The 23,226-nt window shown below is 36.5% G+C and overlaps 1 protein-coding gene across 2 annotated transcripts; it reads right to left on the bottom strand.

Moving 5' to 3' along the window:
• Nucleotides 1–43: 43 nt before the first annotated feature.
• LOC114267876 (Pseudouridine synthase family protein) lies at nt 44–22,650 on the bottom strand. 2 transcript variants are annotated; one of them, XM_028208950.2, is made up of 15 exons: nt 22,256–22,650; nt 19,656–20,044; nt 18,646–18,766; nt 18,234–18,354; nt 16,856–17,007; nt 16,580–16,651; nt 14,966–15,034; nt 14,790–14,870; nt 14,586–14,705; nt 14,423–14,497; nt 14,247–14,327; nt 1,413–1,486; nt 1,278–1,338; nt 853–908; nt 44–360 (listed from the first exon to the last, which is right to left on the bottom strand). In XM_028208950.2, the coding sequence occupies exons 1-15, from the start codon at nt 22,373–22,375 to the stop codon at nt 276–278; spliced, it is 1,677 nt and encodes a 558-aa protein (XP_028064751.2). In that variant the 5' UTR covers nt 22,376–22,650; the 3' UTR covers nt 44–275. The 2 variants fall into 2 exon arrangements, with proteins under 2 accessions (XP_028064751.2, XP_028064752.2); XM_028208951.2 differs by lacking the exon at nt 16,580–16,651 and having other exon boundaries at nt 22,256–22,644.
• Between the last annotated feature and the right edge of the window lie 576 nt (nt 22,651–23,226).

Raw genomic sequence — 23,226 nt, 5'->3', positions numbered from 1 at the left:
TTTTACAAACAGAAGAAACCAAAACAAAATTTTGGACAAAAAATAAGTCAGAAACACAAAGTGGTTTTTTTATTTTGTGAAGTCGAAGAACAGATCTTTCATATCATATGCTTCCCTCATTGTTTGAATCAAATGAAAAATAACAGAGAGAGAGGCGATTGTAATGAACAAAAATTCATGTCATGTCATAGACTATAAATAAATGGCATACTTGAAATTTTCGAACCTCACGTCAAATGTAAGAGAGAGCACTATCAGGGGAGTACTGGATAGCCTCATTCAGTTAGGAAGCAGTCCATTTTCACATCTGTGACATCAAGTTGCAGTATCTCTGCTCTGCATCCAAGAATTGAGCCAACACTGCCAAATATTACATTCGTAAAGTTAATAACACAAAGGATAGGATAGGATGGATGTCTCTGTATGTGTGAAACTATATTTTGCTTTTGACATTTTAATAACTTCACGTTGTAACTTTACTTCATTTCCTCAAACTGGACTAGGGTGTGGGATTTATTCTAAGGTTTCTCCAGTTATTTTTTTATCTGAAATTTGTGCAATGCCATTCATCAGAGATTCCCATGACACTTGCGTTTTTCCCTTAATGTTCATTTGGCATGAACAATTTGGAATGTGAAAAAATCACTAATTCAAAATTTTAAACTCAACAAACAAGGACGGTTTATATATCATCTTTTTCATTCATAAAGTACAGATCTTTGCAAGCACATTGCATGCCCATCGCTGGTTTTCATAAAAGATGCATGCCAATTTAGTCAGACACATTAAAATGTAGTACGATAATAAAAGTACACAAAATGGAGGAGGATGAACAAGAAAACTGTTGCATACCTAGGATGGGTGCGTCCAAGATCCCCGTGAACAAATTCCTTGATGTACGTCCCAGCCTGTGTTTCAAATATAGTCATTACCTTTCTGTTTTCCATAATTAAAGAATATACACTCTTCGGTATAATTCACAAAGTGGTCACAGTCCTTTTCTAGTCCTTCAGGCCAGTTTTGCTTCCCAGGTATTACATTATCAATTCTAACATATCAGATATCTCTCACATTGCACAATTTCTTCTCAGTTATTTCATGGCATATCATTCTTTCACAGTCCAAAAGAAATTCAATGTCATCCACATAACCTCTTATTGGGATTACAGTTCAAAAAAGAGTCATAATAGAGAATAAATAGAACAGATCACCAATTGGTCAATAGCATAAAAAAGATAAAAATAACTACATCATATAGAGAAAATTTGATGGAGAACCTGGGTGCATAAATGCAGGAGAAAATATTGAGAACTCCCAGCAATCCTCTCAATTTTCATCCTGATATCAGAAAACAAGTCTTTTTAGAGATTCAAAACACATGGATTATGCTACTTAATTAGAAATTCTCTTACCAATGTATAATCTTTTCACGCTCTAACGGACTTCGGCGATGAAGTACCCTAATTGGTGTTCTCTGCAAAATTGGCTGCATGCGACAAAAGAAGCAAATTATGGAAACTACTGTTTGCATGTGGAAACCAAAATTCATTAAAAAAAGAAAGAAATACACAATCAGCCGTTTGACGCTTCTCCATAAGCTTAAACACGAAATCTCCCCTTAAAAACCTAGAGGTACAACCACTGGAGCCACACTCAAGTTCTAGAGCGGATATAACTTGAACATGAGCCTTGAATTAAAAGACTGTGATTTGTGAACAAACAGAATTTGAGAGTTCTATTCACAACTGCATCTAACACAATTAATTGATTCCATTCTTCCAGATAAAATATGTCACTGCACAAGAAAACTGATTTAAACTTTCCAAAGTAAACTATCAGTTCCGTTTATATCTGTCCGTACAATTATACAGCCTCCTGGACCCAAGAATGGGAATTGACCATGATAATGTCTTCTTTTAGACTTTAAATTGCCAAGGATATAATAAGAACTAAATAAATCATGATGTGATAACTATAACAATGTGAAGTGCACATATCACCAAATTTCCGGTAAACTATAACATTTTAAGGTGTTACCAACAATTTAAAGTAGCCCGGTAGGGAATCAAATGGTAGGCTATTGAAAGAGGTCTTGAATGGAACTTGGATCAAGGTTGAAATTATAAAATAAGTTTCTAGAGCTCATATCTGTAATTTGCAGCAAGCAAGGAATTCCATGAGCTATGGGGCTCAAAACTAAGCCCCAAGAAGAAAGGAAAAAACAAAATCAAGTATGTAATTTTATTCTCAAAACCTTCACTAAAAGTGTCAAACAACCATTTTTGTATAATTATGATAGGTTTTGTCACTAACCAAGTAACTAAAACTTAATGATAAGTTTCATCGTTGTTAGGTCCCTTAGTCTTGTCAATCCCGTGGACAAACATGTTTTTATCGAGTTGTATTTTTTCTAAGTTTTTTGTCTTGCTCGCTCGAGCGAAGGAGTCCTCGCTCGAGCGAAAGCTGCGTCTGTAAAAAACCCGAGAGTGCTAAACGTACGCTCGAGCGCAGGTAGCGTGGCTCGAGCGAAGCCACTTAAGGAAAACACGCGTGATTAGTTCCTCGCTCGAGCGAGAGAGTCTTCGCTCGAGCGAGCTTCGTTGTCCCAGTTTTCTATAAATACTAGTTTTAGTCCAAAACTAGGATTACGTTTTGAGATCTACTTTAAGGTTTTTTGAGATTTTCTTTTGGAGTTTTTTGTGAGTTTTCCTTGATGATGAGTGAGAATTAAACTCATGTTTTGTTAAGCACATATCAAGGAGGTTGATTGGTTATATTCAAGAGTGTTCTTCTTCGGTGAAATCCGGAGATTCAAGCGTGGAGTTTTAAAGGAGTTTGATACTGTGCGTAGTCGTTGATTCGACAATAGAAGTTGTGGATTCAACTTCAATCTAATCAATTCCGAGATGAAGGTTGCGGTAAAAAATATACAGAAGATTTAAAGACAAATTAGAAGCGTTTGGTTAATTTGTTTGTTATCTTTGTAATATTTCTTTCTTCAGTAATGGATTGATTAGTGGCGTTTCGCCCGTAGTTTTTTTTATCACAATTTTCCACGTAAAAATCGTTTGTGTCGATTTATTATTTTTCAAAAACAACAATCTAAATCACTTTCGTAAGTGCTTGATGATTTAAATTGTGAGTTTTGAATGATTGGGAATTGGAGTAATTAAATCTTGATCTAATCACGAATCACTTAGGTTTTTTAATTGGTATCAGAGCAGGTCACTCTTTGTTTTGATCAAAACTATAGGAGTGTGATTTTGTGTGATTGGTGATATGGATTCAATTCGTAAAGGTAACTCGACCTATAGACCTCCGTTACTTTATGGTACAAACTATTCGTATTGGAAAGCTCGTATGAAAGTGTTTCTAAAATCCATCGATGAGAAAGTTTGGCACTGTGTGACCTATGGGTGGAGTGAACCTATTGTCACCATTGATGGTATTGATATTCCCAAACCCCTTGATAAATGGGACACAACCGATTATCAAAACTCGAGTTGGAACAGTAAGGCTCTCAATTCCCTTATTGCTCCGTCACACCTGAAGAGTTTCGTCGTATTTGCACGTGTGAGGTAGCAAAAGAGACTTGGGACATTCTTGAAACGATTCACGAGGGTACTACTTCTGTTAAAAGGTCAAAACTTCAACGTCTCACCTCTGCCTTTGAAACCCTTTTTATGCGTGATAATGAGATGTTTGATGATTTCTATGCTAAACTTAGTGACATCGTGAATTCTTGTTTCACACTCGGTGACAAAAATCCCTAAAGCTAAAGTTGTTGGAAAATTTTTGAGGTCTTTACCCGAGAGGTTCCAATCAAAAGTGACAGCCATTGAGGAGGCTCAGAATGTTGATACCCTCAAGCTTGATCAGTTGGTTGGAAACTTGCAGACTTATGAAGCCCACCAAATTTCTAAGAAAAAACAAAAAGATAGTGTGACTTTCACTAGTGCTTATGAGACTGCAAAAACTCCTAAGACTGAGTTTGATTTAGAGTCTGAGATGACGGCTATGTTTACTAAACAGTTCAAAAAAAATTTAAAGAAAAAGAAGCCTAATTTCAGAGACCCTATTTCAAAGGACAAGAGTAATGATAAACCCAAAACTTGCTCCAAAAACTGAAAAGAAGATTGTAAAGGGGCAAGGGGTCAAGTGTTATGAATGTCAAGGGTTTGGACATATTGCCTTTGAATGTCCTTCGAAAAGGAATCGGAAGAAAGTCTACACAGTGACTTGGGATGATGAAAGCGGGTCGGAGCAAGAACCCGAAGAAACTGAATCCGGTGAAGACGGGGATAGTGCTTTCATGGCATTTTGGTCCACTTTCACTCAACCTCTTCCGAAGCCAGTGGAATTTGCTCGTGGTCAGAATCTGCACCGTGCTCCCACCTTTGATGGGAGTAATTACTTGTATTGGAAGATCAAAATGAGGGCGTTTCTGAGAGCTTTCGACCCAGAAGGCTGGCAAGCCATTGAAGAGGATGTTGAAAGTGATGACAATCCGAGCAATCAGAGAGTTCTGATTACTATTCGTGGAGCAATTTCTGATGAAGAACAGTAACAGGTTGTTCACTGCACAAAGGCTAAAGATGCATGCATGGGACATTCTGAGCCAATTTCATGAAAGAGAAGAGTCATCTTCACCACCATCTATCACCTTTCCTGCCTTAGTTGCTCGACTAGATGAGGTCAAGGAGAATGAGAAGCAAAAAGAAGATAATGAAACATCAGAAGACAATGATGAGATTAATGGTGATGATCTACAACAAGCTTACAAAAAGCTTTACGATGAATCTCTAAATTTGTCCAAGATCAATGACAAACTCACTCTCAAGCTCAAAGCATGTGAAAGCGAGAATGTCAAGCTAAAAGGAGAACTTGTAACAGCAAAGCAGAATGTCATCAAGATCTCTAGAGACAGGCAAGACCTATGTGGGAAACTCCTATCTTGTGAGACTGAAAGGAATGAACTCTTGAAAGTGTATTACACATATGAAGAGAAGATTGAAAGCCTTGAGATGTCACAAGCTACATTGGAAAAGATGATTTGTCATAAAGATGAACAATTCCAAATTGCTAGAGCCATAATTGCCATGTGGAACAAAGGTTCCAAATCATTAGAAGACATCCTCGGGTCTCAACAAATGGGTTGTGACAAAAGTGGGCTAGGCTATGGTAATGCGACAGCTCACAAGGGACAGGCCTCTACATCACATGACCTGAAGACTCAAGCAAAGGGAAAGCTAAAGGTACACCAAGGTGATCCCTCTCTTCATCTACCTAACGGGGGTAAGATCAACAAAAGAGAGGTAAAACCTGTTTTTATTTGTTATCATTGTGGTAGGTATGGCCACAATCGTCCTTATTACTTTGAATTGTTTGGTAAGGTGTCTCGAAAGGATAGAAATTCGAATACTTTTTGGGTTAGGAGACAACCTTACATGTCTAGCCAGAACACCAAAATACATGAGAGTGTTCACAGCGCTAAGACATTTACCAAGACCGTCAGACCTGATTTTGTTAAAACCAAAAAGATATGGGTGAGAAAAGATGACTTGACTTGTTTAGTTGTTCACACTGCTCTAAAAGCACGTGACTCACACATGTGGTATCTTGATAGTGGGCGCTCTCGTCACATGTCAAGTGACAAATCCTACTTCACCTCCCTTGAAAAATATGAAGGTGGAATTGTTACCTTTGAAGATGGTGGCACTTCTAGAGTCATTGGTAAGGGCTCTATAAGTGTGGTTGGTCTGTCCAAGCCTTAGTAGCAGGAATCGTTACAGTAGGTAACGATTTTTCGGAAGAAACGCGATTTTGCGTTCCCAAATCAAAATCGTGTAAGAAACGCGATTCTTTAGAGGGAAAATCGCGCTTTTTTTGGGAGAGAAACGCGATTCTATCCAAGAAGGGATCAATGATGAAAATCAAACAACTCCCGAAGCAACAAAAAAAAAATCCGAAGCAGATTTGGTCATAGATCTAAAGATGTGGATCTGATCGAAGGAAAAAAAAAATAAAAAGATGATTTTTTTCAAAATCAGATGTGGGCTAGAAGAACAACAACAACAACAACAATGACGGCATACCTTTCGGAAAAAAAGATGAAGCGAAACAGACCGAGAGAGAAGTCGAAGGAACAAATCAGCCCAGTATTTGAAGACAGAAGACGACACAGCTGAGCTGCCCCACTTGCTTTATGCATCTATCTTTTTTTATATATATTTTATTTTGACCTAGCATATGGTCATGGGCTGCAGTTAAAATGTTCAATAGGCTTCATTGGGCCTATAGCTTACAGATTCAAAAAATAGTGGATACTAATTATAATACAATCACAGTCCATTAAAAAACATACATATTATATTATATAAAAAATAAAAAAATAAACAGGCATATTTCTGTTCTCTCTTTCTCTCTCTCAAAAGATATTTAATTAATATATATGTCAATTATAATATATATATATGTCATATATCAATAAAAATAACTATTTATAAATCATATTTATTTATAATATATATGTCAATTAAAAATTAAAATTTAAAAATATATATATAAATAAATTAAAAATATTATCAATAAAAATAATATATAAGATAAAAAAATAATAAATATATTTAAATAAAACATAAATGTTGTTTTATTAAATAAAATATAATAAATTTTATTCCAATATAATGACTAGTGTTCTAAAAAATACCGCTCCACTACTTTTATTTGTTATTCATTTTTAAAAAATATTTTTTATGTTGTATTTAAGTAATTAAATATTACATAAAAATAAAAAATTTATAACATATATATGTTAATTAAAAAAATTTTAAAAAAAATGTTTATACAGATGAGTTAAAAATATTTCGATAAAAATAATATATAAGCACTCCCAAACTACGACTCCTTTACATGGCCACACTTCCCCGCTCCCGCTCCCGCTCCCGCCCCCGCTCCCGCTTCGTGCAACTAAGGCCCAAGCTTGAAAATGCATTACTTGAATGCATTACTTGTTGATGGCCTTAAAGCAAATCTTTTGAGCATTAGTCAAATATGTGATTCTCATCATGAAGTATTATTTTCAAAAAATAAATGTGAAATTTTGGATAAAAAGGGAAATACTATCTTGCATGGGGTTCGCACATCTGATAACTGCTATGGGATTGTTACTACTAATGATCTCACTTGCCACTCAGCCATCATAAGTAACATTGATCTGTGGCATCAAAGATTAGGTCACATGAATTCAAAGACCTAACTAAGATAGCCAACAAAGAGCTTGTGAGAGGCGTACCTAAGCTGGGTAAGAATCTGAACCATGTGTGTGGACCATGTCAACTTGGAAAGCAAACCTGAGTCCCTCATAAAAAGGTGAACAGCTTTACAACCAAACGTCCTCTTGAATTAGTTCACATGGATTTAATAGGACCTACTCGCACTGAAAGCATTGGAAGTAAAAGATACATTTTTTTAACTGTTGATGTTTTTACTCATTTTTCATGAGTAAATTTTTTAAGAGAAAAATCTGATACGTTTGATGCTTTTCAGGCTTTGGTCCTTAAAATCCAAAATGAACAACGTGTTTCCATTGGGCATATCATAAGGATCCGAACTGATCATGGTTGTGAGTTTGAAAACAGTTCGTTTTCAGATTTTTGTGATATGCATGGAATTAAGCATGAATTTTCTGCCCCCATTACTCCACAACAAAATGGAGTGGTTAAGAGGAAGAACAGAGTTGTTCAAGAGATGGCTAGGGTCATGCTCCTTAGTAAGAAACTTCCTCCAAAGTTTTGGACTGAAGCCCTAAATACTACTGTTTATGTCATAAATCGCGTGTATTTAAGGCCCGGCACTTTACAAACTCCATATGAATTGTAGAAGGGATTGAAACCTAATGTAAAATACTTCAAAACTTTTGGGAGTAAGTGTTACATTTTCAAAGATAGAGAGCCCTTGGGCAAATTTGACTCCCAAAGTGACGAAGGTATTTTTCTAGGGTATTCAACCACTAATAGGGTTTTTCGAGTCTATAACCTGCGAACTTCTTTAATGGAATCGATCAATGTGGTTATAGATGACACAAGTTCCCCTACTCCACCGACAAATGAGGATGAAAATGGTGAGTCTCCAATCCTGGATACTGAACCACAAAGTCAAAGAGAAGTTGAGGTTCAAGCACAAGAAGTTGAGACAGCGCCAACCTCTCAAATAAGTCAGAGTCCAAACAGTGCACAGAGAGACAACATTTCTGATGCTTCTGTCACCACAAGTCCTGAGTTCAAACCATCAGCAAGGGTGAAACTGAATCATCCAGCTCAACAGGTGATTGAAAGTGTAACGGATCAAATGAAAACCTGAAGACAAATTCGGGATGAGGTATCTCATATGTGTTATGTTTCATTAATTGAACCTAAAAATATAAAAGAGACCTTACTAGATGATAGTTGGGTCAATGCTATGCATGAAGAATTTGGTCGATTTGAACGTAACAATGTTTGGACTCTAGTTCCCAGACCTAGAGATATGAATGTGATAGGTACAAAGTGGATCTTTAAAAATAAATCTGATGAGAATGGTACTGTGGTTAGTTAGTTGCTCAAGGCTACACACAAGTAGAGGGTGTTGACTATGATGAGACGTTTGCCCCAGTTGCACGTCTCGAATCTATTCGTATTTTACTCGGTGTTGCATGCTTTCTTGGATTCAAATTGTTTCAAATGGATGTGAAAAGTGCCTTTCTGAATGGGTACTTGAAAGAAGAGGCTTATGTTGAGCAACCAAAAGGATTTGAGGACCCTAAATGTCCAAACCATGTCTACAAGTTAGACAAGGCTTTGTATGGGTTGAAACAAGCCCCTCGGGCTTGGTATGATAGACTTGCTACCTTTCTTCTTGATAATGACTTTCATAGGGGTAGTGTGGATAAGACTTTATTTGTGAAACATACTAAGTCCCATATTCTTGTTGCTCAGATTTATGTTGATGATAATGTTTGGATCCACTTTTGATCATCTTGTAAAATATTTTTCGGATTGATGGGACTTAAGGCTTGGCTTGGTTTGGTTTGGTTTGGCATGACCCATGAGTTTGAGATGAGCATGAAGGGAGAGTTGTCTTACTTCTTGGGTCTTCAAATTAAACAGTCTCCTTCTGGTATGTTTGTTTCTCAGACTAAGTATGCCAAAAATCTTGTGTTAAAGTTTAGTCTTGAGTCAGCCAAACATGCACGCACTCCCATGAGCACCAGTCTTCACCTTTCCAAAGATTTCTCTGGTACTGATGTTGATCCTACCCTTATATGAGTATGATAGGGAGTCTTCTTTACCTCACAGCCAGTCGTCCCGAAATTGCTTTCAGTGTACCCGTTACCAAGCCAGTCCTAAAGAGTCTCATCTTCTTGCGATCAAACGCATCATTAAATATGTTAATGGGACATTGGGATATGGGGTTTGGTTTTCTACTGATACTACAGCTGAAATTACTGATTTTTCTGATGCTGACTGGACAGGGTGTGCTGATGATAGGAAGAGTACATCCAGGGGGTGTTTTTACCTAGGGAATAATTTGGTTTCCTGACATAGTAAAAAGCAAAATGACATCTCTCTTTCGACTGCTGAGGCTGAGTACATTGCTGCAGGGAGTTGTTATGCACAAATGCTATGGATAAAGCAAATGCTTCATGATTATGGGATAGATCAGAACACTCTCACTCTTTTCTGTGATAACACAAGTGTCATAAACATTTCAAAAAATCCTGTCCAACACTCTCGCACCAAACACATTGACATTCGTCATCATTTTATTCGAGAGTTAGTGGAAGAAGGCCTTGTTGTTCTTAAACATGTACCCACTGAGCATCAAAAAGCTGATATTTTTATAAAACCCCTTGATCTTCTTCGGTTTGAGTTCCTTGAAAAGACCTTGGGTGTAGTGCTCGATCACTAGAGTGTTACTTGTTCCTTGAGTGGGTGTGAGTGTTTGGCTTTATGTGTACTTGGATGCTATAATCTCATTGTCATTGATTCCTGTCATCTCTGCATCTAAATTTATATGAACATTGCTCATGCTGCTTACAAGATCATATTCTTCTGTGTTCATAACTCATTCTGAATGCTCATGCTCATTGACTTCATGATCATTCTGTACACATCCTTGAGACAAACGGTTACAGGGGTTTCCGCACGAGTGATCAAAGTTCTCTATGGACCACTAACAATGTTTCTTGTACTTTTTCAGAGGAATTGACCTATACTAGTATATCATGGATGATGTTGAGTCTCTTAACCATCTTCCATCGTTTTTCACTTCCACGGTTTCTCCCTTAGTTCATTGAAGTCCGGGCATTAGGAAAAGGCTACCTCAGAGGCACCAACAAGGCCGTTCTTTTTTATTTCATACTTCTCTGGTTTGGTCTCCATACTCTTGAGCGTGCATGCCACCAGTGAGTGCCCACAAGAACGAAAAATTGAAAAAAAAAAAAAAAAAAGAGGGACTCATTGATTGAGAGGGAGCCTCCGTGTTTACTCAACAAATACCCGTGATTCCTAGTGGTTTGACTTTCCTCTGTGATGTTTTGTTACTCTTGCCGGAGGTCCAGCCATCTGATCACTACGAGGATTAACTCTAGCTCTGTGGCCTCTCAAGGAATGCACACACACACATTCTTTTTGTGAGCTCTCGTGTTGGTTTTTGAGTTGTGCATTCTCATGTCACTTATGATCATTGATTAAATTTTATCTAATTTGCTCATGATTATATCCTTCATATTGTTATAATTGCAAGTTTACGGGCTTCATGGTTTGTAGATTATTTCATCTTAGTATCATTTTTTGGCTATTGTGCTTACCTACTTGTGTTTCAAGTCCCACTTCATGGTGTGAGTATTGTTTTTTTGCTCAAAAAGTTTTTTTTGGTTTTTGTTTTTTTTTCTTCTTCGGTCAAGCGTGCTTCTGCAGATGGCTTAGATTCTAAGAGCATGTTTTTCAGGCTCGAGCGACGAAATCTTGGTTCGAGCGACCCCTTGCGCATAAGTGTCTTCGCTCAAGCGAGTCTTTGCTCAAGCGACCTGTCATGGTTTAAATTTTGTTGCTGCGTCCCTACACTTCATTTTTTTCCCCTCTTTGTTCGAGTTCTCTCTCTCTCACCTAGGGTTTGTCTCGCTCCCATTGCCTTTCATCCTTTGCTACCTCACTCGATTTTTTTTAGGGGCATCACTCCTTCCATCTGGCATTGACATTTCTTGGTAAGTTTTTTTTTTCTTTTCTTTTCTCTATTTTTTTTCTCATTCTTAGTTTGTCTTGTGAATGCTCTGTTTCGACTATGCTATCTAGGGTTCTCCATTGTTTGTTTATTGGTCTTCTCATTATGGTTTATTGTCTCTCAATTGTGTCTTGTTTTAGTAATTTGATACTTTTGTGCTATGGTTAACATCCAGGTTTAAATTAGGGCTTTAATATTTGTCTAATTTCTATCTAATTGATGTTGATTCCCTTCATTTTTTGTGTTTCAAATACTAATTTTTTGTGTTTTTTTTTCTTTCTTATTGTTGCATTTGTATTTTTGCTATTTCTCTAACACTGGTGGACTACTAATATTTGCTGTGCATTTTTTGTTTGGTTTTGGGGTTTCTATATTTTCATTGGGTACCTTGTGTTGTGGGTTGGTGGGTATTTTCTGTGATTGTCTTGTCCTTGTGGGTTGGTCAGTCATGGGTGAGCCTTCAAAGCGTCGTAAATCTATTGTGTCCCACCCAAACTACAACACTGAAAAATTTGAATCCAAGGAAAAATCTAAACTGTTTCGGGAGTTCTATGTCTCTAGGAAAGTCCACCTTGAACGGAATGTCCTTCCTAGTGCGTTTGAATTGCTCCCCATTCGTTCGTTGTTTGATTCCTTAAGGGGTGATCAAGTTTTGCTTTTCTCAGGGCCTCAAAATCTCAGTCTGGTCCGTGAGTTTTATTGTAATATGCATTCTATCAGCAAGGAACTTGCTCCCTCTTTTAGCACTTGGGTTAGGAAAAAAACTTTGGTCATCACTGAAGATGTTTTTCGGTTGTTTCTTGGTCTACCGGAAGTCCAGGATTTTCATTATCCTTTTCTTACTCGCAGTGGTGTTGACTTTGATCGAGTTGCCACTGAACTTTGTGGCACTCCCTGGACTTGGATTGCCAGGGCGCTCATTCAACAAAATGAGTTTCTTCCCCTTTTTCAACTTCTTAACATCATTGTCTGTGTCAATATTCATGTGACCACTCATTCCTCTCACATTACCCAAGATCAGGGGTATGCGTTATATTGCATTGATCACTGTCTTCTAATTGACCTGCCCGCGATGATTGTCACCAAAATGATCTCTGTTTTTTAGGGACACAAGTCCTTAGGTCTTCGTTATGGTTGCTTTCTCACTAGATTTCTCACTTCTCTTGGTGTCCCCGTCTTTGAGGATGACAAATTTGCCTCTCCTGTTAAACCCATTACCAAGTTGACTGTGTCTCAAAGTCAAGCTCATATTCGGGGGGGTCCATCGGGAGTCGGAGGTACTGATACAGGTGACGATCCCTTAGCTGAGGAGGCTGAGTATGATGCAGCCGCTGTTGGTGCACCAGAGATGCCTGAGATGCGTCTGCGTTCCTTTCGTGGCCAGCTGCAGCAGTTCGAGCAGTCAGTCATGCATCGCCTTAATCTGTTGGATGCTCGCCTGGATACACTGGATGGTCGTCTTGATCAGCAGAGCACGATGCTAGCCCAGATTCTTTCCTTGCTCCAGATGTGGCAACTCCTAGTTTTTGACAGTATTTGACTTGTGTGTTTTTTTTTTTGGACAGTTTGTTTTTAGTTTCTTTTTTTATGGTCTGTATATAACCGTTTCTTTTGTCTCTCCCGGACAAAAAGGGGGAGTATTGGTTCGGTCATTTTTGGGGGGTTTTGGGGGGTATATATGGGATACATGTTGATTTTGCATACTCATTGTGGATTTTGCAGGTAGCACTGGACTACTTTTTGCTTACATTATGACCTATGTGTTATGTCTTATTATGTTTTTTTTTGTTCTCTATATTTTCTTATTTTTTCTGGGTGATTATTTTCTATTTTTGCAGATGTTTGGTTCAGGTTATTTTGTTAAGCTAGGATGGTTGTTTTCTTTAGAACTTGTGTTTGACTAGGACATTGTTAGAATGTTTTGTCCGGAAATTGACAAAGGGAGAGATTGTTAGGTCCCTTAGTCTTGTCAATCCCGTGGACAAACATGTTTTTATCAAGTTGTATTTTTTCTAAGTTTCTTGTCTTGCTCGCTAGAGCGAAAACTGCGTCTGTAAAAAACCCGAGTGTGCTGAACGTACGCTTGAGCGCAGGTAGCATGGCTCGAGCGAAGCCACTTAAGGAAAACACACGTGATTAGTTCCTCGCTCGAGCGAGACTCGAGCGAGAGAGTCTTCGCTCAAGCGAGCTTCGCTGTCCTAGTTTTCTATAAATACTAGTTTTAGTCCAAAACTGGGATTACGTTTTGAAATCTACTTTAAGGTTTTCTGAGATTTTCTTTCGGAGTTTTTTGTGAGTTTTCCTTGATGATTTGAGTGAATATTAAACTCATGTTTTGTTAAGCACATATCAAGAAGGTAGATTGGTTATATTCAAGAGTATTCTTCTTCGGTGGAATTCGGAGATTCAAGCATAGAGTTTCAAAGGAGTTTGATATTGTGCGTAGTCGTTGATTCGACAATAGAAGTTGTGGATTCAACTTCAATCTAATCAATTCCGAGGCGAAGGTTGCGGTGAAAGATATACAGAAGATTTGAAGACAAATTGGAAGCATTTGGGTAATTTGTTAGTTATGTTTGTAATCTTTCTTTCTTCAGTAGTGGATTGATTCCGTGGTTTTTTTTTCACGATTGAAGGTGCTTCAATTGTGGTTTTTCCACGTAAAAATCGTTTATATCGATTTATTGTTTTTCGAAAACAACAATCTAAATCACTTTCGTAAGTGCTTGATGATTTAGATTGTGAGTTTTGAATGATTGGGAATTGGAGTAACTAAATCTTGATCTAATTACGAATCACTAAGGTTTTTCAATTGTAATTAGAACACATGCCCTAATAGAAATAAAACCCATAACCTGACCTCGCCTTAGATCCAAAACAGGGGCTTCAACAACAGAATAAATGTAGAGCCTCAAACACACTTGTTGGGAATCCACAAGCAAAGTGAATGAGAGAGAGGGAGAACAAAGTGTTGCACAACTCACCATGTCCTTAAATGCAGATAGAGTTTTCAAGTCATCATCCTCAATAGAACGTGAAATCCATACTAGTGCAGCATATTGCTTCTGCATGAAAGAAACGGGATATAAAAATGGGTCATTTGCAAGTCAATAAATAACTTGGAACCATGATAGGATGTAACCACAAAGTGAAAATTAACCTGCTTCTCTGCTTCTCCTTCACGCATCAGGCTCCACCCCTGGCTACCCACAACCTTGACATTTTTCACCTTAACCTGATTGCAGAATGTTTTTTGCACAGCTGAAACATAGATGTTCCAAATTTAAGAAACAAACACACATGTATTGGAAAATTAAGCTCACCAACTTATTTTCCAGCCTATTTATTTTCCCTTCTATTTCTTTTAATGACATCTCAGAGGGAACACGGTGTGCATTTTGTATCTCAACCAGAAAAGGCCGACCTGAGCCCAACATCCGGACCTGGAAAGAGCAGTTTCCAACAATCAGAATAGCATTCATCCAATAATATAACTTCTAATTAGGAAAAGAAGATTTTCTTAATACATCGATGTCCTCTCTACCAGCAGCATGAAACTTGTAATTATCACCCTGACACATAGGAAGGATGTTACTGCCGATTATCTCCTGTAGAGTAAGCACTTTAGACTGTTAGTTTTCAAATTATATCACAGCAAGTCCTCTAGAATAACAATTACTGTAGCTGAAGCATAAGATAGTACCTCAACAGATGCTTCTCCCATCCTTTCATCATCAATAATCCATCGAGTCTGACTCACATTTCGCGAATACTGCAATACAGAGAACAATGCCATGATTTGCCAGTTGCATGAAGATATAAATATATCCACATACTCTATCAATTTCAAACACAAACTACTATACTTATTTTCCATGTCATATATATAGTTCCACAATACCATGAGAGACAGGTTTTAAAAAATAATAATTAAATTAGGCATCTTTAAAATGAATGAAAAAAATCTGTCACAAAAAATTAAGCAAATGTTGCATGGACTCTCCCACTAATTAGCAAAAATACGTATTATTTATACAGCTTCTTTAATAGAACAGGGAATATTACTTGAAGAATAGTATATTGGTTTCAATGGGTCTAAGTTTTCAGTTCTATACTTCAATTGCAAAAGCCTATGGACTAATGTAAGAGACATGGAACTAATGTTAGGCCTTCTGTGTAAGCCTATTCTTTGAGAAAATCTAGTTTTAGAGTATCAAAACCTCCCCTCCATTAACCAAAATCTGATATGATAACAATAATTAAACAATAATGATTATTATTAAGTTAAAGGACTAAGCAAATAAAGACTTAAATTTATATCAGATATCATTTTACACGATGCATTGAGGCTCCCTTGCTTCATCAAGGCCAAAAGCCTCTTAAGAACATTAATTAGGCTGACACTGAAATAAAACTTCTGCATTAGAATTAAATGTCAAAATATTCAGGCCATCAAGTATGAAATGCACACATCAAGCACTGGTAACATGAGTTCAATGCCATTTCCAAAACTGAAGTTTCCAACACAAATAACAAGTTTATACTGCTCCCAGCTATCAACTTTTCATTTGCTTTAAGAAATTCATTTATTTTAGGTTTTCAAAAACGCATTCATGACTCCAACATTGCAGCTCCCTTGCCTCTTACATCACCACTCATTGTTAACCTAGTGAGATCAAAACTATAAACCGTGCAATCATACAGGCATCATTTGTTTCTAATAATCACAATGATATAGTGAATGCAAGTATAGTGCAAATCAAATTGAAAGATATCTTGAAATCTTATAAAACAATTTGCTCGAGCAAATCTAAGAGCATCTCCAATGGGTTTGCTAACCCACTAGTTAGTGTCATAAGTTATCAGATGTTGTACAGTTAGCTAACAAACAATTTTGATTTTGGCTCCAATGGCTTTGCTAAGTCATTGGTTAGCTAGTGTTGTTGCTAGTAGTGAAGCTAACTGTGGTGAGCACAGTAATGAAGAAAGGAAGCAAGTCATCATTATTGTCTGCCTTGAGTGTGATGATGATGGACAAGTCATCATTATTGTCCTTTTCTATTTGTTTTTTTATTTTATATATATATATATATATAAAATATAAATATATATTTATATATTTTGGTCGGTTCCACTCTTACATAATACATACTTTAACACACACCTAACTACACCATTACTCTCTAAACAAACAAACACTTAACACTAGCAAATGGGTCCCACTTTTCACACTATAACACACTTTAACAAACAATTTTAACAACACCATTGGAGACGCTCTAATACATTCAAAGATTCTGAATGATGGTTAACTTACCTTCAGATATCTCCCACCAATGTAAACAGGAGTCCTACAGCAAGTAAATGCCAATTGGCAGGGTTCATTGACCTAAAAATTAGAAGGTCACACCAAATGAAGAACAATATTATTTCAAATTGACCAACTTCAACCCATAGACATAACAACTGTTGCGGAATAATTTTTGAAAATTGAAAACAACAAATTAGCAATTGAAAAACATGGATAATAAAAATTTGTGGAACAATGGTGCTCTAAGTCAAACATTCAACTTAATAAATTGTGGGGCATTACCTTCTCCAGCTGGAATTGAGAAAGGTCAGGAGAGTCATAATTCTGCAACCCATTACAAGACCTTTTACTGACATATTCTTCACTGGTGGCTAAATCAGAATGACCTGTGGCAGCAACCACACACCCATCAATGGTCTCCATGGCATTGTCACCTGTTCAAATAATTAATGTTCAGTTTAGCATCTTTAAGAAAAAGTATTAAAAGGTGGAGCAAATGCTTAGATTCTTCATACTTTCCCAAGATGCACACCTGCTATAAACTCTGATTATTTCTGAACTGCACCATTTACAGGAATATTTCATCCATGTAACCAAAGAATAAAATTACTAGAATGTCAGTTACTTATATCTTCCTCCAGAACATGATCTTGTTATTTCATAACAATAGCATAACCAACATCCTAATGAATTGCAATTGATATGCACTTCTTAATACTTCATTCCCACACAATCAATTGACAATTTGACATTCTAAATACATATATAATTATGTTTTTATGGTCCTCCCACAGTGAATAGATGATTCTGATATTTTCTGAAGTCTTTCAAAATCATCATCGTGCCCAAAACAGGTTGGGGAAAAAATGCCTTAAAGAAATAAAAAGAAGAAGAAAAAAAAAAAAAAAAAAAGTGTTCCCCCTCCAGCACTAAATATTGACAAGCAGTGATGAACGCTAAAAAATCACATAAAGATTGTCTGTGGCTGCAGTTGAGAATCCAAGGTAGTTATTGGGATCATAGAGCAGATATTAACAAATTCTGACTGCACTCGGAAGAAAGATCCATCATATTTTCGGTATACCACATCATATTTTTCTTTAACCAATTTCCTAACTAGGTTCCTAGGAAAGATCCATCTCACTTTTTGAGTCCCATTTCCTTTCTTTCTTTTTTATGCAAATATACATATATATTTTTATGTAAAGTGGAGTAGGAAAGGTGAGGTAGGAAGAAGGTTCACCATTCTGCATATTTTTATGTAAAGTGCAGTAGGAAAGGTGAGGTAGGAAGAAGGTTCACCATTAATTGATGTAATATTGAACCCTTAAAACCTGAGACTGCACCAAACATACTTGCCATAACAACAGAATAATTTCTTAGGAACTAAAGCTGAGAATTTGCGCAAGCCTAATTCTCAGATTTCTACATATCCCTGGCTTTTATGTTATACCAGAATTTGCATTTGAGATGTTTTACATCTCCAATCCATAATTTCATCTAAACTAAAAGTTTGGTCGCTTGCTTTATAAGTATCATGTTAAAAAGTATTATAACTTCAGTCAAATGTATTACAAGGATGAATATATAGTGAAAGAAACAAAACCAATCAAGATAAAAAGAAGGCAGTGCATGGGTTGACACAAAACAAATGACATGCCTATTTTCCTTCTCTTGTTGCATTCTTTCTTCTCTGTGAAGTTTTGAACCTTTGTCGACACTTCAGAGTGGGTATATGTCAAACGAATGCGAAAAGAGCTGCTTACACTAGATTTAACATCCTGCAAAACTTCAAATGTTCATAATGAATCAATTGGAGATACAAGATTCCAGAATGTTCCCTGCTCTTTCTCAAATATGGGAATGTTAGCCGGTTATGAAAATTTTTTCCTCCTGTATTTCAGTCCAAACCCTGTCATGTCAACCATCAATTTACAGATACGTTCACTTCCCATATATACACTCATTGCAAATTAAAATATTATGCTTTTCCCACAACTATTTTCAGCACTTGAACACTATGAAACATGAAAAAGAAGATCAACAAAATAGCAAGGGGAATCTCAAATTACCAACAATGTTTCAAGAGGATTTGTAATAGACAATTTCAAGACATCTTTTGCAGAAATGCGTTCAGAAAGAAACTTTTCCTGAAACCAAAGTTCAGAACTGTACTTCCTTTTCATATACAACCTGAGGAAAATGAAAGGAGAAAATAACTTTTCACCAGTTATACTCTGTCATAATGCATACATTGACGACCAAAGAGAAGCCATAAAGAAGACAGAAGTGCAGATCAGAAATATTACAAGTACAAAAAACCCTAACATTAAGGTCTAAATTTTCCTTAAAATAATAATGAGCAAAACCATAGAAAGAACCATAAAACAGTAACATTTTTTACAACAAATACGTATAATTTAACGAAACAAATCAAAGTTGCAATGTATGCTCAAAGCATTCAAGATGGCAACATAAATTCAAGTTAAAGCTATAAAAGAAATCCACTGTCTTACAAGTATCCCACTATTTGTCTGAAAATCCAAAAAAAAACTTGGCTGAACATTTCATACCCAAAAAAGAAAAAAAGAGTAGGTTACAATTTACATCATACAATTTTATTTCTAGTTCCACATTAATCCTTGCACTTTCAATTGTGATAGTCAAAACCTTGTAGTTTTGGTCAAGTTTCAATGTCAACCCCTTGTTTCCCTTTAGACGATGGACAGAAGTTGACTGTGTGACTATCTATCACATGAGTTAATATTTAGTTTATTAAATTATGTTTTCGGGACTAAAGTGAATTTTGAGAGAAATATGAAGAGTTCAAGTGCTACCAAATTAGGTCATGTTACAACCACTCAGCTAATTGTTCTCAAATTTAATGGCAATTACTGAAAGACAGTAAACATTGCAACTTGACCAAAAGCGTAGGGTTTTGATTGTCACAATTGAAAGTATAGTTACTAAAAATGAGATTTATGGTCAATTGCAAGGGTAAAGAGTGTAATTTACCTAAAAGAGAAAGGCATAGATGTTTGATCCAAGAATTAATAATCATTATTTACAAAAAACAACTCACCAAACTGCTTGTTCTTGTTCCCTGACCCTAGATGGTATGGAGACTTCAAGAGAAAAGTTATCAATCTGATGACCCTCTTGCTTTACTACTTCGGCAATTAATAGAGCAAAATCATTGGCACGATTCCTTTTCACTAGCATCTTTTTGTGGTCATGATAAGCAAATTGCAAGATACCTAAACAAATTCTACAGAAATTTGGCTCCGATTCTGATTCTTCAAAAGAATGTTGAGTATTCAGATCTTCCTTTGCTCCAAGACCATTATTCACCATATCTCCCTCCAAACCCATTTTTCCAACAGCAGCATGCAGGACCGATGTCGAGAGTGAGGTGTAAGAATAAATACACTCCGAAACACCAAAAAATCGAAAGATGCACCGGATGCATACCTGCATCATACATTAAACATTCAAAGTACTCTGTCAATCATAAACAACAATGAAAGGAACAATAAGAAAATGTCAGGATAGAGCTGTCAAGGATGATTAGCTGATGGCATAAGCATTATATTCAGGAAAATTATATGTACCGCAAAAATGTAGTGTGTTGTAGATTCAAACTTGTCTAGTGTGGCCCACATTATATTTTCTGGGTACTTTTTTGGGTACCTAGCACTGTCGAAATTAGTCAGACAGGATGCTTGTAGCTGTCTTGTAGAGATTCTTCTCAATGAGAATTTAAAGTTGTGTTACCTATAACGCTAATACCCTAGCGAATTACGTATTGGTATACATGTTCCGAAATATGGCATCCTTCCGTTCCAGAATGGTAAATTTAGTGATCTGAAACAATCCTAAAAAAAAATTTCAATATATTTCCTTAAATATTACTTTAAGAGGAAAAAAATCAAATATAATGAACTAAAATATAAAGTGAGTTAAGTTTTCACAAGACAAAAAGATCAAAAATGGGGGAAAAAAATTTAAAAATACATTTTATTGGATAGTTAATAATTAAAAGAAAATTACTCCAGAAGTACCTTAAATTTTTAAGTATAATATATTTAAGTCTACCCCTATCATACCACAATTTACAGCATGTGACGTACCACGTTCACGTTCCCGTTCGCGTTCCCGTTCCATGTATCAGAATGATCCACGATCCAGGTAACATAGATTTAAAGAAAGTTTCATGTTTTTAGGGAAGGTCTAGTGAGTTGAGAAGAATGTGCCACACACAAAAGACTGACAGGATTCAAGAACTTAAATCTAATCATTTTCAACTCACTAGACCTCCCCTAAAAACATGAAACTTTCTTTAAATTCTCATTGAGAAGAATCTCTACAAGACAGCTACAAGCATCCTGTCTGACTAATTTCGACAATGTTAGATTTAAGTTTCTGAATCCTGTCAGTCATTTGTGCGTAGCACATTCTTCTCAATGATGTGGACAAATTTGCACTACATTTTTGGAGTAAATTTCATTGTTACTTTTTCAGGGTACATATCCTTTTCCAATTAGCTTTCAAGTCTCCTTCTACCAGAAGTTAAGCATCAATTACAACAACCTTTAGCTACATGCCATAAAAATTCCTTCACAATCAATTACTACGGAGAAGAGAACTCCAGCACTGAAACCACATCATCCTTGCATTGAATTGACATAACCTCAAGCATTTTTGTGGTTATGGAAGATCCATGTATACTGGAGACAAAAGTAAGCTTGGTATCTTTCTTTCATTCAAATTCAAAGTAAGAGCATCTCCAATGCTCATTCTCTCTTTTTTCATCAAATTTGAGAGAAAATTAGGTTAAAACCTTAATCTGATATGAAACGCTCCAATCCTCACTCTTTTCTCCTTTCTTTTTTTTCATCAAATCTTTTTGAAAACGGTAAATTACACTCACCTCCCCTCAGGTCTTCATACTTTTGACATGTTTACACTAGCTTACTTTTTAGTAATGATAAAAACTAATGCAAGCTAATGCAATGCTGGATAGACACTGAAATAAACAAAAATTGTAGTTGGAAATATATGACAACATCATTTTTTCATTCATACGATACAACTAATGAATTACTGATGGAAAAGGGCCTAACTGTTATGTGAATTAAAACCTCAAGGGAGGTCACTATAATTATGTCAAAAGAATGAAGTTAATTGTATTTTTTTCAAACACGAGGGCAGGTGAGTGTAATTTACCCTTTTTGGAAAATTCGAAACTTATCCCAAAAATCTGTTTTAGCCATTTTTTATAAAAGAAAACCATCTCCAATCCTTACTCTTTCCAAAATTTCATAAAATTTGAGTAAAAACTTCACTATTGAAAATTTGGTGAAGCATTTGATTCATCGTTAGATTGGGTGAAAAAATTGCCTCTCCCTTGATTTGATACAGATTGATGAAATGGTTGGAGCACACCTTTAGCCATTTTATGATCAAATTTGAATAAAACCCTAACACTAGGTTTGACAACTTACCATAAAAATGAAATTTGAGTTCAGTAAGAAGTTTAAGTTGGAATAGCAATTAAAATCTAAAAGGCCTAAAGTTTAGTTTGCTTTCCCATTTGGTTTTTATTTTTCTTGGCAAGCAAACAGAATATATAGAGCAACAAGGTGAAGTGTGTATTGGATCATAGAATAGAAAAGAACGAACCCCGATTGACAACAAGTCCTTCACAGCGAGCGGCGGTAATGTAGGGACGGTGTCGCTGAGAAGCTTCGCTTCGTCTCCTGCGGCGGAGCTAACTGCAGCAGCCTTGGTCTCGTTCTCCATCTCCAAACAGAGAGCCCTTTGGCGGCAGGAACTGCCTCCCTCTCTCTCTCTCTCTCTCTTGAACTGTTTTGTAGGAGTCCGACCTCAGTCACACGCACGAGTCCCTTGGATTTGGAGAATCTGAACAGGAACTGGATTTGTGAGCAATGTTACGTGAGAGACGGAGTATTTGAATTCCTACCAAGGAAGAAGGAGGGGTGAGACTCGCATCCCACAAATTTTTAATTGCATCCCCACATAATGTAATCATAGGATCACTTATATCTCCTATTTTTTTCCACTTTAACCGGTCATTTTATTATGGGTAAATTAGAGTTGGTGCTAGGGGCTTGAATATTGAGGTGTGAATTTATTTCGAATTTGTTTAATCGGTCGTCTAGCTTGTCGTTCGGCAAAGAGGTTAATAGTTGCAGTCAATAAGGTGACAACTGCGGTAGATAAATACTTCACTTGATCGTCCGGTCGATTTCACGCCATTCGCTCCTGAACCTCTCGAGACCTGACGCATTAGTGGCCAAATTACAAATAAAATCTCAAGGTTTAGCGTGTTTTGCAAATTAAACTCCAAGTTTTTAATTTTGATGATTAGAACCCCGTAATTCATTCTGTGTCACAACGTAAGCCCCCGTCCATCTCCGTTTCATGAAGTAACGGAGAAAATCATTTTTGGCGCCTAAACAAACCCAAAACGACGTCGTTCCTTATTAGACCCATACAAAAGCCTCTAAATTCTGAATTTCACCAATTAGGGCTACAATTTGCCCCAATTTCTTCGATTTCATCGATTTAGGGCAAACGGGTTTTTGCGATTTGAATGAAAATCTGAACTAGAGTTTGAAGTACTGCTGGTT

This window comes from Camellia sinensis, chromosome 6 (assembly GCF_055761805.1).
Source record: "Camellia sinensis isolate YWXY chromosome 6, ASM5576180v1, whole genome shotgun sequence".
Lineage (NCBI taxonomy): Eukaryota > Viridiplantae > Streptophyta > Magnoliopsida > Ericales > Theaceae > Camellia > Camellia sinensis.
This window is presented reverse-complemented; position numbering and strand designations above follow the sequence as displayed.

Bases quoted from the DNA above. Each gene is read 5' to 3' on its own strand.
- LOC114267876 (XM_028208950.2), bottom strand. From the start codon at position 22,375: ATGGAGAACGAGACCAAGGCTGCTGCAGTTAGCTCCGCCGCAGGAGAC. The intron at 909-1,277 runs GTTCTCCATCAA...TTTGAAACACAG, and splicing joins TCCTGCATTTATGCACCCAG to GCTGGGACGTACATCAAGGA. The intron at 361-852 runs GTATGCAACAGT...AATATTTGGCAG, and splicing joins CTTGGACGCACCCATCCTAG to TGTTGGCTCAATTCTTGGAT.